Raw genomic sequence first — 14255 nt, forward strand, 5'->3', positions numbered from 1 at the left:
AGCTGATGTTCTGAAAGAGTTGCAAAATCTAGACCCCTACAAATCAGCCGGGCTAGACAATCTGGACCCTCTCTTTCTAAAATTATCTGTCGAAATTGTTGCAACCCCTATTACTAGCCTGTTCAACCTCTCTTTCCTCTCATAGATTGGAAAGCTGCCGCGGTCATCCCCCTCTTCAAAGGGGGAGACACTCTAGACCCTAACTGCTACAGACCTATATCTATCCAACCCTGGCTTTCTAAGGTCTTCGAAAGCCAATTTAACAAACAGATCACCGACCATTTCGAATCCCACCGTATCTTCTCCGCTATGCAATCTGGTTTCCGAGCTGGTTATGGGTGCACCTCAGCCACGCTCAAGGTCCTAAATGATATCATAACCGCCATCAATAAGAGACATTACTTTGCAGCCGTATTCATTGACCTGGCCATGGCTTTCGACTCTGTCAATCACCACATTCTTATCGGCAGACTCAACAGCCTTGGTTTCTCAAATTACTGCCTCGCTTGGTTCACCAACTACTTCTCTGATTGAGTTCAGTGTGTCAAATCGGAGGGCCTGTTGTCCGGACTACTGGCAGTCTCTATGGGAGTGCCACAGTGTTCAATTCTCGGGCCAACTCTCTTCTCTGCATACATCAATGATGTCGCTCTTGCTGCTGGTGATTCTCTGAACAACCTCTACGCAGATGACACCGTTCTCTATACCTCTGGCCCTTCTTTGGACACTGTGTTAACAAACCTCCAGACGAGCTTCAATGCCATACAACTCTCCTTCCATGGCCTCCAACTGCTCTTAAATGCAAGTAAAACTAAATGTATGCTCTTCAACCATTCGCTGCCCACACCTGTACTCTCTCGTTGGCTGGCCGTCGCTTCATACTCGTCACCAAACCCACTGGCTCCAGGTCATCTACAAGTCTCTGCTAGGTAAAGCCCCGCCTTTTCTCAGCTCACTGGTCACCATAGCAGCACCCACCCGTAGCACGCGCTCCAGCAGGTATATCTCTCTAGTCACCTCCAAAGCCAATTCTTCCTTTGGCCGCCTCTCCTTCCATTTCTCTGCTGCCAATGACTGGAACGAACTGCAAAAATCTCTATAGCTGGAGACCTCCCTCACTAGCTTTAAGCACCAGCTGTCAGAGCAGCTCACAGATCACTGCACCTGTACATAGCCAATCTGTAAATAGCACATCCAACTACCTCATCCCCATACTGTATTTATTTATTAATCTTGCTCCTTTGCACCCCAGTATCTCTACTTGCACATTCATCTTCTGCACATCTACCATTCCAGTGTTTAATTGCTATATTGTAATTACCTCGCCACCATAGCCTATTTATTGCCTTACCTCCCTTATCCTACCTCATTTGCACATACTGTATATAGACCTTTCTACTGTATTATTGGTTGTATGTTTGTTTATTCCATGTGTAACTCCGTGTTGTTGTATGTGTCGAACTGCTTTGCTTTATCTTGGCCAGGTCGCAGTTGCAAATGAGAACTTGTTCTCAACTAGCCRACGTGGTTAAATAAAGGTGAAATAAAATTTAAAAAAATMWAAAACTCTTGACTATATAATGCTTTACAACTCAACTCCAAAACAGAATAACACATGTTTGGAGAGGAGTAAACCAGATAGACAATGCTGGCAACAAATGCAGTCAATGGAATTGGTATGGTGTGGAGGGTTCATTAGGAAAAGGGGATACAACTTCATGTGATATTTCAATTTGACAGGGGAAACATTTAACAAGGGACTTACAAGGACTGGAAGAAGACCAAAAGGAAACTCATAGCTAACATTTTGTGATTGTTCTCTTGATTACAATTTGAATCAGTCTGGATGGAGTGTCTGGGTCTGAGTTCTAAGATCTACTTACTACGACGCTGGGGTGTCCTCGCTGGGGGCTGCAGTGGGGCTCTTGTGGGGTGCAGGGTATCGGCTAGGGGGGTCAGGGGGTCTGGTTGGAGGTCTGCAGATGGCAGGCTTCTCAGCTAGAGACCTCGGTTTTATCATGCCGTCACTTTTTGCTGCAATGCAAGGAAGGAAAATCTTAGGTAAACTGTTGTAAAATGTAGATTCAAAATGAAAAAAGCTAACAATGTATGAAAAGCCACTTTCCAATTTCTCTTCTCATTGCACATGATATGGCATCAATATCCCAGACCAGCTAGGCACTGTGGTTAAGCCACATATAAAAGTCTAGAATTCATAGTGTGTTTGTGTTGTGAGATGATGTAGTAGGCTAGATTGTTCTGCTACCTTCTCTAATGACTGCAACACTTCGAGGAGGTGGTCTCCTACATTGGAAGGACTGCGCTCGGTTCACAGTGACTCCTGTCTCACCATTGGCTGTTGCATCTGACCTCTGACCTCCGTCTTGTAGCTTAGCGACAAGTTTGGCAACGTCAGAGTCTGAGTGTCTGTCCTGGCGGGTGGATGGCTTGGGCAGGAGGGCCTGCTTTTGAGTGTCCCTATGGAGCCGTGGAGGTGCGGTAATGGGTTTGGTCCTTTGGAGAGGTGTGGGGCTCGTTGGGGTGTCCCCGCCAAAATCCACCCCCTCTGGTCTGCTGCCATTCTGCCTGCTGCCTTTCTGCTCATCTGTGACAAACAGTTTCAAAACATAGTTAAATCAAAATACAAAGAAAGTGCAACGCATTTTCATCATAGCCCGATTCCTGTACCACCTTCTTGTGGTGGGTGTATTGGTTAAAGAACATGCAGGTAATTCCCCACAGTCATAATGCAGAGGTTGCTGCTTTAGAACTGATTTAGAACTTGATATGATCATTACTTCTCCTGAGCTCCTACCGATCACGTGTAGCATACTGCTACTATACATGTGGTATATGTGATTTAACCATGTTTAACTAATACAAACAAATGACCCACACAAACCAAGATATATTATTTTAATTAGTACTTTCATTCATTCATGCATTCGGAGTATTATGAAAGCAATGTCTAATGTGGGCATTTGGGCAGATTTATTAAATAATGGAGAGAAAAAACAAAGCCTTTTGTGGATTAATATAGTCTGTGATCCAGAGAAAAATTATGTTTTTAGGAAAGAGGATTGCATATAACAATTATCTATTCATCTAGGAGATTAAAAAGTAAACAGACGACTTCGGTGTACTCTTTGTCTCATCTCGAGTCATGCTGTTGGCCAGGTTTCCAGTGGTACATGCACTATTCAAATGCTGCGATGGATTCAGACAGGTGGTAGTTACTTGTCATGCAAAGCGGAGCTGGTTATTTGGTAACTCCACGCAGGAACTCAGAGAATAGCAATAAATAAAATACCACACAATGAGGGGAGGACACGTAGCAAGTGCTCCACATCTATCCATACCACAGTAAATGAAAGGAATGACTCACACAGAGACATTTAACACAAAGTTACAAGAGGTATAAATTACATGATTTAGCCTGAAGCAAAAACTTCCATTCAGTGAGCACACAAGACCTCCATCTGCCTCTCTAAGTGCAGTTAACAAATAAAAAGTATGGTTAAGCTTGGCTTAGGAAGAGGTCGGAGTAAGCCAACATCTAGATATGACATGACATTTTGTTATGTTTATTGTTTCCAATTCAACAAAATTGGTTTTAACTTGATAAAATAACTCACACCTTTCCCTCAAAGGGCATGCAATTAATGTAAAGATCAAACATTTAGAAATAAAAGTACATGCTGTATTCTGGCTCCCGAGTGGCGCAGCGATCTAAGGCACAGCATCTCAGTGCTAGAGGCGTCACTACAGACCCTGGTTCGATTCCAGGCTGTATCACAACCGGCCGTGATTGGGTGTCCCATAGGGCGGCGCACAATTGGCCCAGCGTTGTCCAGGTTAGGGTTTGGCCGGGGTAGGCCATCATTGTAAATAAGAATTCATTCTTAACTGGCTTGCCTAGTTAAATAAAGGTTATATATATATTTTTTTTTTTATCATTCTATGCTAGCAATTCACAAGTACTTAGGATTCACACATCAGTAATACTGTGTCCAGAATAAACATCAGCCACCTACTGTATAAATCACCTTACTCATACCAACTGAACACTGTAATAATCTAAATATAATCTGCTTTCGCAGGACAAGGGATGGTAATGATAATAATGGTTATGGTGATGATGAGGAGGATCATGATGATTAAACCAGAGGCAAATAATTACTCTCAGTGTTCTGGAGCTGGCCACAATTAACTGCTAGGCAGATGCGGAGCGGACGCTTGGCGATGGTGATTGGTTGCCGTTTCCTTGGGGTGATCCTTGGAGGAGGCATCGGTGGGGCTGTGGAACTCTCATCTGGTGCGCTGCAGAAGATCTGTAATCACACCAGCTCATCTAAAAGGACTTACATTTAATATACATTACATTATACTTGAGAATACGCATGAAATAGTATCTAGATCAGTGGTTCCTAAACTGTGCACCTTGTGCATTCTACTTATCCAACTTTCAAGAGTAAGTTGAATGACCGACTCAGGCTTTCAACATACTCTTGAAAGTTGTAATAGTAGAATACACAAGGTGCAATTTTGAAAATGGGTAGTACATCATCAGTTTTCCTCTTGTCATGTCAGGCATTGCAGACCTTTGAAAGCCATTTATAACTTGTCAGAAATGTCCAGATCAAGTAGCCCATGTCAGCTGACGTTTTTTCTTTTTAGCTAAGTTGTTCCCCAATGATGGAAGAGASBCCCCKCCKCCCCCKCCKGAGAGAAAAAGTGTTTTGAGATTCACTGATCGAGAATGTACCATGGCCTACTTGAATGTTTATGATGCCACAGAGCATAAAATAACCATCACATGACTCTTGACCTCTTTGCAAGGGAGGAGCGGTAAATTAATCTTTCAAATTCACCTTGGTATAGTCCTCAATGAGAATCTCAACAACAATGTTCTGGAACTTTATATCCAACATGGCTGCCACAGTCTCCTCCTTTGCCCTCATCAGGGTGGGGCCAAAGATCACACCCATGTTGGAGGGAGTCATCAGGTTGTCCCCACTGTTACCGCAGACACTGTCAATAGCAATCCAGACAAGTTCGTAAACAACATGACTCTCTAAAGACATGTCCAATAGGAACAAACATCTCTCGAATAGTGAAAAACTTAATGCCAGTTAATGTCAATTTATAATTGCACAACTATCATAAATGAATGAACAGGATATTGATGATATTGGAGGACTGGACAGGTATTTCCCAATTGAAAAGTACATTACATTTGTGCTATACATAGATACAAGTTTCTAGGTCCGATACAGTAATCATCTGAACAGATGCCAGTTAAAACCCCTTCACTGGGCCCACGGGCAACACAACAGATATGTAATTACACCACAATAAAAGGCCTAAATAAGAATAACCCTTGTAACTGCATCAGTTAGGAGGCAAGGCACAGAGGCTGCAGCACAACTTACTTGACCAGGTGTTGGATCAGTAGGCTTAGCATTTCTCGATTCTTCTCTGGGAGTTTGTACGTCAGGCAGTGGATTGCACCCAGTCGATCATCTAGATTATCCGATTCTAAGAGACGAGAAATACTTTTTACATGCTCAATAATTGATATATTATCCTCAACTGAGACTGACCTAAACATCACTGCTTTTAGGGCATTTATCTGTTGTCGATTTTACACAATCCATTATGTATATATGGGGTGTTAATTAAACATGCATAGACATTGTGCATGAGCAAATAAATCAGCAAAGCCTAATCCCAGTCAAAACATTTCAGGGGTCCAGCTCCACACAGCTGCATTGTGGTGTAATGTGAAACGAGGACCTCATTCAGTTGAACAATAGGTCTCCTGGGGCATGGGGGCTTGTCTCAGTTAAGAGGATTAGAGCTGGTGTACAACATACCATTACAATGATTTTACCATTTAATTATGGCATTTTCAAATACAAAATATGGAGTTTCACACACCCACTAGGATACTGTGGATCCAGTCTGTGGGGAAACGGAACACAAAAGAAGGCAGGGGACTAGAATCCCCCGCAGGAGAACTGAATAAGCTATCTGGAGGTTGGAACTTCTAATTGATTGGAAAGACCTAATAAAAGAAAATGCATTTGTTCTTTGTTATTGCTTATGTAAGGAACACACAGATGTGTGCCTGTGTACTTTTTTTCTTCTCTTTTATAGCTGTAACCCAGCCTGTAGAACTTGAGAATGAACTCACTCTGATGGAGAACAAATGCACAATGAATTAACTCTACAGAGAGCATTTGGCAAACACACGACAAGATGTGGAAGTAAACAACCTGTTGCTCAGCTCCCAAAGCCAACCTTAAAAATGTAATATCTTGWACAATACAAATGTACAGTAGTGTCAGACAAAATGTGTCCTACAAAAACATGCCCTCACATGAGAAGGAAACGTACGTTTTATGTGCAATGAGACTATGCTAAAGATCTATAAATCTGACGTCTGTTATGATAACAGAATTCCATCAGTTTAGGGGACTGGTGCAGTTTCTTTTTAAATGTGTAAGCCATATGCAAATCAGATAATATCTTATCTTGAAGTGGGTTTCAGTAATTGTTTCCCCAATGTTGTTTTTAAGTCAGTAAGTGCGAAAACACGTCTTACTTGCTGCTAAGATGAGGTCCCTGTTGAGACCGTAGGTCATCAGAGGCTCTGCTAGACTCCTGTGGATGAACACACGCGATCAGGTAAACAAGTACAGTACAAATACTCCAACACTTACATCATACCCTAAAACACCGTTTTTAACAACTGCTACTCATGTGTTGCTCATGCACTTTCAGCATCAACAAGTGCTACTCATTCTGAATGAATGAGAGTTCACTGGCAAATTTCTCTTTATCAACATTTTTATTTCCTGATCTGAAATTAGATTTATCAGCGCAGTGTTAAGGCATGAGAGACCAAAGGCCTTGAGCAAGCTCCTTCAAACAGCTGCCTGGCCTCTTCCAAGCGTGGCAAAAAGACATGTGAGTAAATCATCATGATGGGTATTGGGGGAGGATAAAAACCTGGCCTTGAAGCCAAGAGGCCTTGTAACGGAGTACTTCAAACAGCAAACAATTATACTAGGCTCATGGAGCAGAGAAAAACCTCTCATCCTCAGCCAGCATAGATTATTACAAAGTATCTCTAATCATTAGACATAACTAACTTGAAACATAATATTTTCATATAAAACATATACAGAATATACAGTCTGGAAATGCCATAGAACTGCAAAATGTACATACTATACTGTGCATACTGTACACTTCACGCAATACAGAGCCGTATATAATTTTATATGGCTCTGATGTAGAAGCTGAGTGCTAATGGGCTTCAGACAAAGGCTGGTGTAACATAATTATATTGAGCTTGTTGTTCCAGAGCAGCTGGCTCTTGTGTGTCACCTGCTGGATGATTTAAGAGGATGGGAACACACCTGAGATAAAACTTCATGGCACTGGTGATGGTTTTTATGTCCCAGTCACCGCTGTGGAAATCCACATCCCCTGGGCATTTCTGGTCTACAGAGAGAGGAGGGAACCAATTAAAAACAAATATGCAGTAATGGTCAAAATAAAATATATAGCTATATATATATAAAAAAAATAACTGGCAAGTTATCTACAGTAGGTCCAGCCAGTTGAAATATCTGAATGTATTGGTCTAGAGTTAATTAAACTATTTTATTAAAGAGCTTATTTGTCTCAGATTATTTATTTATATGCAACCATTAATTGTATTCCTTCATTCAAAAAGGCAAGTAAATATAACATTTCAATGTTTCCACAACATCATTATAGAGGGCTGCAAACATGGATACAATATAATAAATTTAGCCTTTGCAATGGCACATCTTAAATATCGGATCAATTAATTGTCATCCGCTTTAGGGGCGAGGAAATTACTTATAAACTAGTCCATAAATTAGAAATAAAACAATATTTACTAAGTACTTTTTAATATTGTTTCAAATCCTGTTGTGTGTGCCAGTGAAACAGGTAAATTTAACAACTTAATCATTTTATTCTGCTTCAAAACAGCCCTTCTGTTTCTATGCATTCCTCAATCCCAACTCAATAGAGAGCACAGATGTTGACTGGGTAATTTCCTCACCAAAAAATACATTTAAAAGCTTCTGGACTTGGATGTTGCTGCCAACAGTTCTGTACACTCCTTCTTGTGTGAGTCCTGTAAAAGAGAGCAGGAGATGGAGAGAGTGGATGGGGTTGAGGTAAAAGGAAACTAAAGGGGGAGTTTCCTCCAGAGAAATTCCAAGCAGTGGAAATGTACAGGCTGTTCCTCAGTGCAGGCCTGTCTGAACTGGAGTGAAAATGGGAAAGTAGCAGACACCGCCTTGACAACGCTAGCCTACGTCTCAACCTCTTTCAAATGAATGATTTGCTTCACTGCTCCAGTGGACAGCTGGAGTTTATGTTATTATATGATGCCTGCATATCTTACTGGTTGTGAAAGATACAGGGAGCATATCATAGTGCTGGTGCTTCACCAAACTCATAAATACAGACTGAGTGTATTTTTACTAAATTAAAGTAGAGTATAGAAGAGTGAATTAGGGAGGGCTGAAGTGAGAAGGCCCATGGAATCTAAAGAATTTAAGCTGCTTGAGAAATCGAAACAGTTGAATATGAGGTGACCACACTGTTAAAAGTGTTCTGATGCCACATGTGAATAGACTCCCTCTGGAGTAATACCTTTGTTGCCTACCTGCAAGCATGATTATTAATAAGCTATGCACAGTACTGTTGCGTTATTAATAGTTCCATTGATGTAAACAAAGTAAAACAGCTCATTTAGTACGGACTGAAGTACTCTACTGTAAGGAAGTTTATTATGTTGAGCTACATGCCAAAGTTATGCTCTCCTGGCCGGACACATTGGAGCCAGTGTTTTTATTTAGTGCTGGCCTTTGGTGAGAAGGTTCATTCAGGATAGCAGTGAGGCTTTAGCYGATCTCATTCCAAACACAACTCATCTCTGCCCTCTAAAGGGCAATGAGGCAAACTGACTAGACTATGACAAACCTGGCATGAAATCTGATCCGAGACATACAAAGAGAAAACACATGGTGTGTACTGGAACTTTCTGGTAACTTTACCTTCAGTTTCAACAAAGTTGATGCATTTTCTCACAAACTTGAATCCAACTTCATTCAATTGCACTGTGGAAGGCAAGTAACATTTTATAGATTTCACAAGCAGTGGCACTACATACAAATGTGTGTGTGTAAGGATGTTCAATGAGACGAATACATTTTAATTCACTATAATATACTGGAGTAAAATACAAAAAAATGAACACTGCTAATGGTACATACTTTCAGCTTGCTTGTGAATTGGGGAATGATAAATCTGGAATGAAAGGAAAATGTAAGACACCAAGAAACAGAAGTATATGTGGAGCTTTCTGTGGCCATCATAAATGATCTGTATGATGCAGAATATATGCTATTATTATAAAGAGATGCTGCTTTTATAATCATATTATTGTTTATCAAAACCAAAGTAAACAGCAAGATGAGGACTATAAACACAATGCCTTTACAGTACAGAATAACTTTTGGACCAGGGGGGTTGTATGGACCCTCCAGTAGGAGGCAGCAAAGAAACTCACAGGCTCTTTTCCGTACATGGCCTCCATCCACAACTTCCTGTTGGCCTCCGAAACTGCCTGGAGTGTGACAGGTGTGTTTCTATGGTTATAGGAACAAGTGTCACAGTTAGGGCATATATTTCATTTATTTGTCTACAGTTTTGTTACATGAAACCCATAATCAAAATAAAAATGAACTTAAATCTAAATCTAATCTGTCAGTGTATGGCTTGTGTCCCTCTGCTGTGCATATTGTACAGAATGTTTTACTTGTATACATATGAGTTCATGGTGTTCCCTTCCCCTGAAATCACTGAGTTTGCCATCTGCTTCCAGCAGGATATAGAGGAGCCTGCTGCCAACTGATTGTTTGGGCTAGAATCCACTCTGTACCCACACACTTAGTGTCCTTGTAGACCACCTGTTCACTTCACTGCTCAAACTTGTTTATCCCACAAGGCATGTATCATCTAATACAAAGTCTACCTCATCTCGAAGTCTCAAAGTGGAGCATTTGTACTAACCTCTCGTAAGTTTCAATATCAAAGCAGAAGCGCTTGTCTATGGACTCTGTCTTTCTGCGGAAGCAGGATTTAAGCTTCAGCTCTGTGGGGCCCTGGAAGAAACCATGATAGTGTGTAGTTAAAAAGTGGGGGAGAGAGGACTAGAGAGAATCTCTACATTAAAGCTTTGCAGAAAGTTAATAAAACAGTAAAAACACAAGTAATATATGAGCGCATGTGCATTTAAATAATTCCATTGAGTCTGATCAATTATCAGAGATGTGACAAATAGTTGTTCAAGTGTCTTATACAGATTATACGACCCATTTTATGACCTACCTGTTTGGTTGCAGGTTTTGGTTCAGCAGGGACCATGACAAACAGCTTACTGTCTTTGTGATACTTACAGTAGTACTTCACCCATGACACACCCAAGGCCCCTGAGAGAGCAGGGTGATAGTTTATCATGTCAGGTCAGGGCTTATTGAATACAACATGTTGAGAGGAATGTAGCAGGTTTACAAACTATAGCATGCATACTTACACTTCTCCTGAGAGTACAAGTAGCCCTCAATGACTGGTTTGCTGTGCATTTTACCAATCTGGGTTTGCTGCTTCATTCTCTTCATCAGCTCCTCTATCTCCTCACGAGTGCTCTCAAAGTGGTTCCGCGTCTGCAGATCACATCAAAACACACTCAGACTCACGGTCATGTTGGATGGTTATTGGGAAGCCCTATGACCGCTTCCTGGAGTCCTAACTAGACCCATCACCATTAATATATCTATCGCCTCCAGGTTTAGGCATCATCATTATTGAGTCTCATTTAACTAATGTTGTCATTACCATCGGTAGCTACTCACATTCTGCAAGCTGAGCTGCAGCTCCTGCTTATAGGGCATGAAGTCCTGAGTCATCTCCACCGTCAGGTTGTTGAGTGTTAGGATACTGTGAAGAAATGCCAGCACCTGTCCATTGAAAACAACCCAACATACAACCGATTATTAGTATATTGATAATTATTCAAAAATGGTCCGTTCACTATATTCTTATAATGGGCAAATACATTTTATAATACTTAATGAAGTGAAGTGTAAGAGTTCACCTCCGTACTACAGTAGCCTTGCGTACCAGACTTCTAGACTCTCATAGCTYATCAAAGGCTGTTCTTAACACTCACTCATACCGTACTCTAACACTGACCTATTGCTAATCTAGCCATTGGTTCAAATGAGAAATCAAAATCAATGAGATTGTGAGTAATTCTTTCCTAGTGTGCCATGTTAGACTTGCCTGTCTCAATGTGCAATGGTGTTCAGAGGTAATTATGGTTGTTCAGGATGTGTGCCACTGATCCACTGTGGCCGTATCATTTAATAGCTTACACAGGCAGCATCTGTAGCTGTGTGRGTGTGCGTGTGCGTGTGTGCGTGTGCGTGTGTGTGTGTGTATATCCGTGCAGCAACACAGGGAGGTGTAAACAGGAAGTGTGGACGACCGAGAGGAAGAAAACACTCACAGGCTCCACCACATCAAACTTCTTCCTGTCCTGCACCTGCTGGATCTGGTACACATATTCCACTGACGACTCATAGAAGTTCCGCCTCTCTTTGTCCAGCAGCTCGTCAGCCTTTGGAGGAATGAAATGGTGATTACAAAGCAGCTTGTTTCCGAATAGTCTTAATATTTGTTTTTATTGGCTAAACTTTAAGCCGGTGAGCTTGAGCCAGTTGAGTTAACCAATTAGGGAGCATTAGAATAAAATATTCACATTTTACAAACAAAACTTTTAATCCCTTCAGAGTTCCATTAAACTCTTTACAGGAAGTCTCTGTTGAGGGATTTCCACCAACCTCCTGCAGCTGAGTTTCCTTCTTCTTAGCTGACAAATTCAGATGTTTATCTAACTGAGAGTAATATTTTTCACTCTCTTTCTCAAACTTCTTTCTTCTTTCCTAAAAGATAGACAGAAGTTTATTCAATTAATTACACAATAATTCAACAAAACATTTGAATTGTTTTTCAGTGTGAGACTTCATCATGTGTCAACAATAATAATAGCAAGATCATAATGTCATAATAGTAACAGMTTGTCTTGCTCCCAGACAGACTAAACAACTTCTTTGCTCGCTTTGAGGACAATACAGTGCCAATGACATGTCCCGCTACCAAAACCTGCGGACTCTCCTTCACTGCAGCCGACGTGAGTAAAACATTTAAACGTGTTAACCCTCGCAAGGCTGCAGGCCCAGACGGCATCACCAGCCGCGTCCTCGGAGCATGCGCAGACCAGCTGGCTGGTGTGTTTACGGACATATTCAATCAATCCTTATCCCAGTCTGCTGTTCCCACATGCTTCAAGAGGGCCACCATTGTTCCTATTCCCAAGAAAGCTAAGGTAACTGAGCTAAACGACTACCGCCCCGTAGCACTCAATTCCGTCATCATGAAGTGCTTTGAGAGACTAGTCAAGGACCATATCACCTCCACCCTACCTGACACCCTAGACCCACTCCAATTGCTTACCCCCCAATAGGTCCACAGACGACGCAATCGCAACCCCAAAGGTCCACAGACGACGCAATCGCAACCACACTGCCCTAACCCATCTGGACAAGAGGAATACCATGTGAGAATGCTGTTCATCGACTACAGCTCAGCATTTAACACCATAGTACCTCCAAACTCGTCATCAAGCTCGAGACCCTGGGTCTCGACCCCGGCCTGTGCAACTGGGTACTGGACTTCCCGGCGGGCCGCCCTCAGGTGGTGAGGGTAGGTAACAACATTCCACCCGGCTTGATCTCAACACTGGGGCCGCACAAGGGTGCGTTCTGAGCCCTCTCCTGTACTCCCTGTTCACCCACGACTGCGTGGCCATGCACGCCTCCAACTCAATCATCAAGTTTGCAGACGACACTACAGTGGTAGGCTTGATTACCAACAACGAAGAGACGGCCTACAGGGAGGAGGTGAGGGCCCTCGGAGTGTGGTGTCAGGAAAATAACCTCACACTCAACGTCAACAAAACAAAGGAGATGATCGTGGACTTCAGGAAACAGCAGAGGGAGCACAAGATTCTCTCGATTGTGCATCTGTAAAAGTTTGAGTGCTTTTGGTGAGAAGCCGAATTTCTTCAGCCTCATGTTCCGTCGATGTGGATAGGGTAGAAAGTTAAGTTCCTCTGCGTACACATCACGGACAAACTGAATTGGTCCACCCACACAGACGGCGTGATGAAGAAGGCGCAGCAGCGCCTCTTCAACCTCAGGAGGCTGAAGAAATTCGGCTTCTCACCAAAAGCACTCACAAACTTTTACAGATGCACAATCGAGAGCATCTTGTCGGGCTGTATCACCGCCTGGTATGGCAACTGCTCCGCCCACAACCGTAAGGCTCTCCAGAGGGTAGTGAGGTCTGCACAACGCATCACCGGAGGCAAACTACCTGCCCTACAGGACACCTACACCACCCGATGTCTCAGGAAGGCCATAAAGATCATCAAGGACAACAACCACCCGAGCCACTGCCTGTTCACCCCGCTATCATCCAGAAGGCGAGGTCAGTACAGGTGCATCAAAGCAGGGACCGGGATACTGAAAAAGAGCTTCTATCTCAAGGCCATCAGACTGTTAAAACAGCCACCACTAACATTGAGTGGCTGCTGCCATACATGTAAAAAATGTATCACTAGCCACTTTAAACAATGCCACTTAATATAATGTTTACATACCCTACATTACTCATCTCATATGTATATACTGTACTCGATACCATCTACTGCATCTTGCCTATGCCGTTCTGTACCATCACTCATTCATATATCTTTATGTACATATTCTTCATCCCTCTACACTTGTGTGTATAAGGTAGCTGTTTTGAAATTGTTAGGTTACTCGTTGGTTATTACTGCATTGTCGGAACTAGAAGCACAAGCATTTCGCTACACTCGCATTAACATCTGCTAACCATGTGTATGTGACAAATACAATTTGATTTGATTTGATTTGAGTTTGTACATGCACATGTTGCTCCACACAGCCATAACTGGCCTTGATCAGTTGAGATCAGTGTTTCCCAACTCTCTCCTGGGGGACTACAAAAAACAGTCCACAGTGTTGTTCTCGCCCTGCACTGAACCCTCACACACC

At 42.3% G+C, this 14255-nt stretch overlaps 1 protein-coding gene across 3 annotated transcripts in view; it reads right to left on the reverse strand.

Annotated features, from left to right (window-relative positions):
* Nucleotides 1–14255, reverse strand: part of LOC111950183 (oligophrenin-1-like) — a 41323-nt gene that overhangs the window by 16677 nt on the left and 10391 nt on the right. For all 3 annotated transcript variants that reach the window (XR_002875466.2, XM_023967594.2, XM_070434560.1), the window contains exons 5-21: nucleotides 11958–12059; nucleotides 11624–11734; nucleotides 10968–11072; nucleotides 10649–10778; nucleotides 10444–10544; nucleotides 10126–10217; nucleotides 9623–9701; nucleotides 9327–9360; nucleotides 9108–9170; nucleotides 8105–8179; nucleotides 7428–7512; nucleotides 6608–6666; nucleotides 5433–5538; nucleotides 4872–5031; nucleotides 4181–4331; nucleotides 2267–2605; nucleotides 1884–2034 (exon numbers count right to left, since the gene is read on the reverse strand). Coding sequence is in view for 2 of the 3 variants with exons in the window: in XM_023967594.2 (XP_023823362.1) it covers nucleotides 1884–2034; nucleotides 2267–2605; nucleotides 4181–4331; nucleotides 4872–5031; nucleotides 5433–5538; nucleotides 6608–6666; nucleotides 7428–7512; nucleotides 8105–8179; nucleotides 9108–9170; nucleotides 9327–9360; nucleotides 9623–9701; nucleotides 10126–10217; nucleotides 10444–10544; nucleotides 10649–10778; nucleotides 10968–11072; nucleotides 11624–11734; nucleotides 11958–12059 (1943 nt within the window). In the remaining variant the exon portion in view is untranslated. The remainder of the gene's footprint in view (nucleotides 1–1883; nucleotides 2035–2266; nucleotides 2606–4180; nucleotides 4332–4871; nucleotides 5032–5432; nucleotides 5539–6607; nucleotides 6667–7427; nucleotides 7513–8104; nucleotides 8180–9107; nucleotides 9171–9326; nucleotides 9361–9622; nucleotides 9702–10125; nucleotides 10218–10443; nucleotides 10545–10648; nucleotides 10779–10967; nucleotides 11073–11623; nucleotides 11735–11957; nucleotides 12060–14255) is intronic.

Source organism: Salvelinus sp. IW2-2015, linkage group LG23 (genome assembly GCF_002910315.2).
Source record: "Salvelinus sp. IW2-2015 linkage group LG23, ASM291031v2, whole genome shotgun sequence".
NCBI lineage: Eukaryota > Metazoa > Chordata > Actinopteri > Salmoniformes > Salmonidae > Salvelinus > Salvelinus sp. IW2-2015.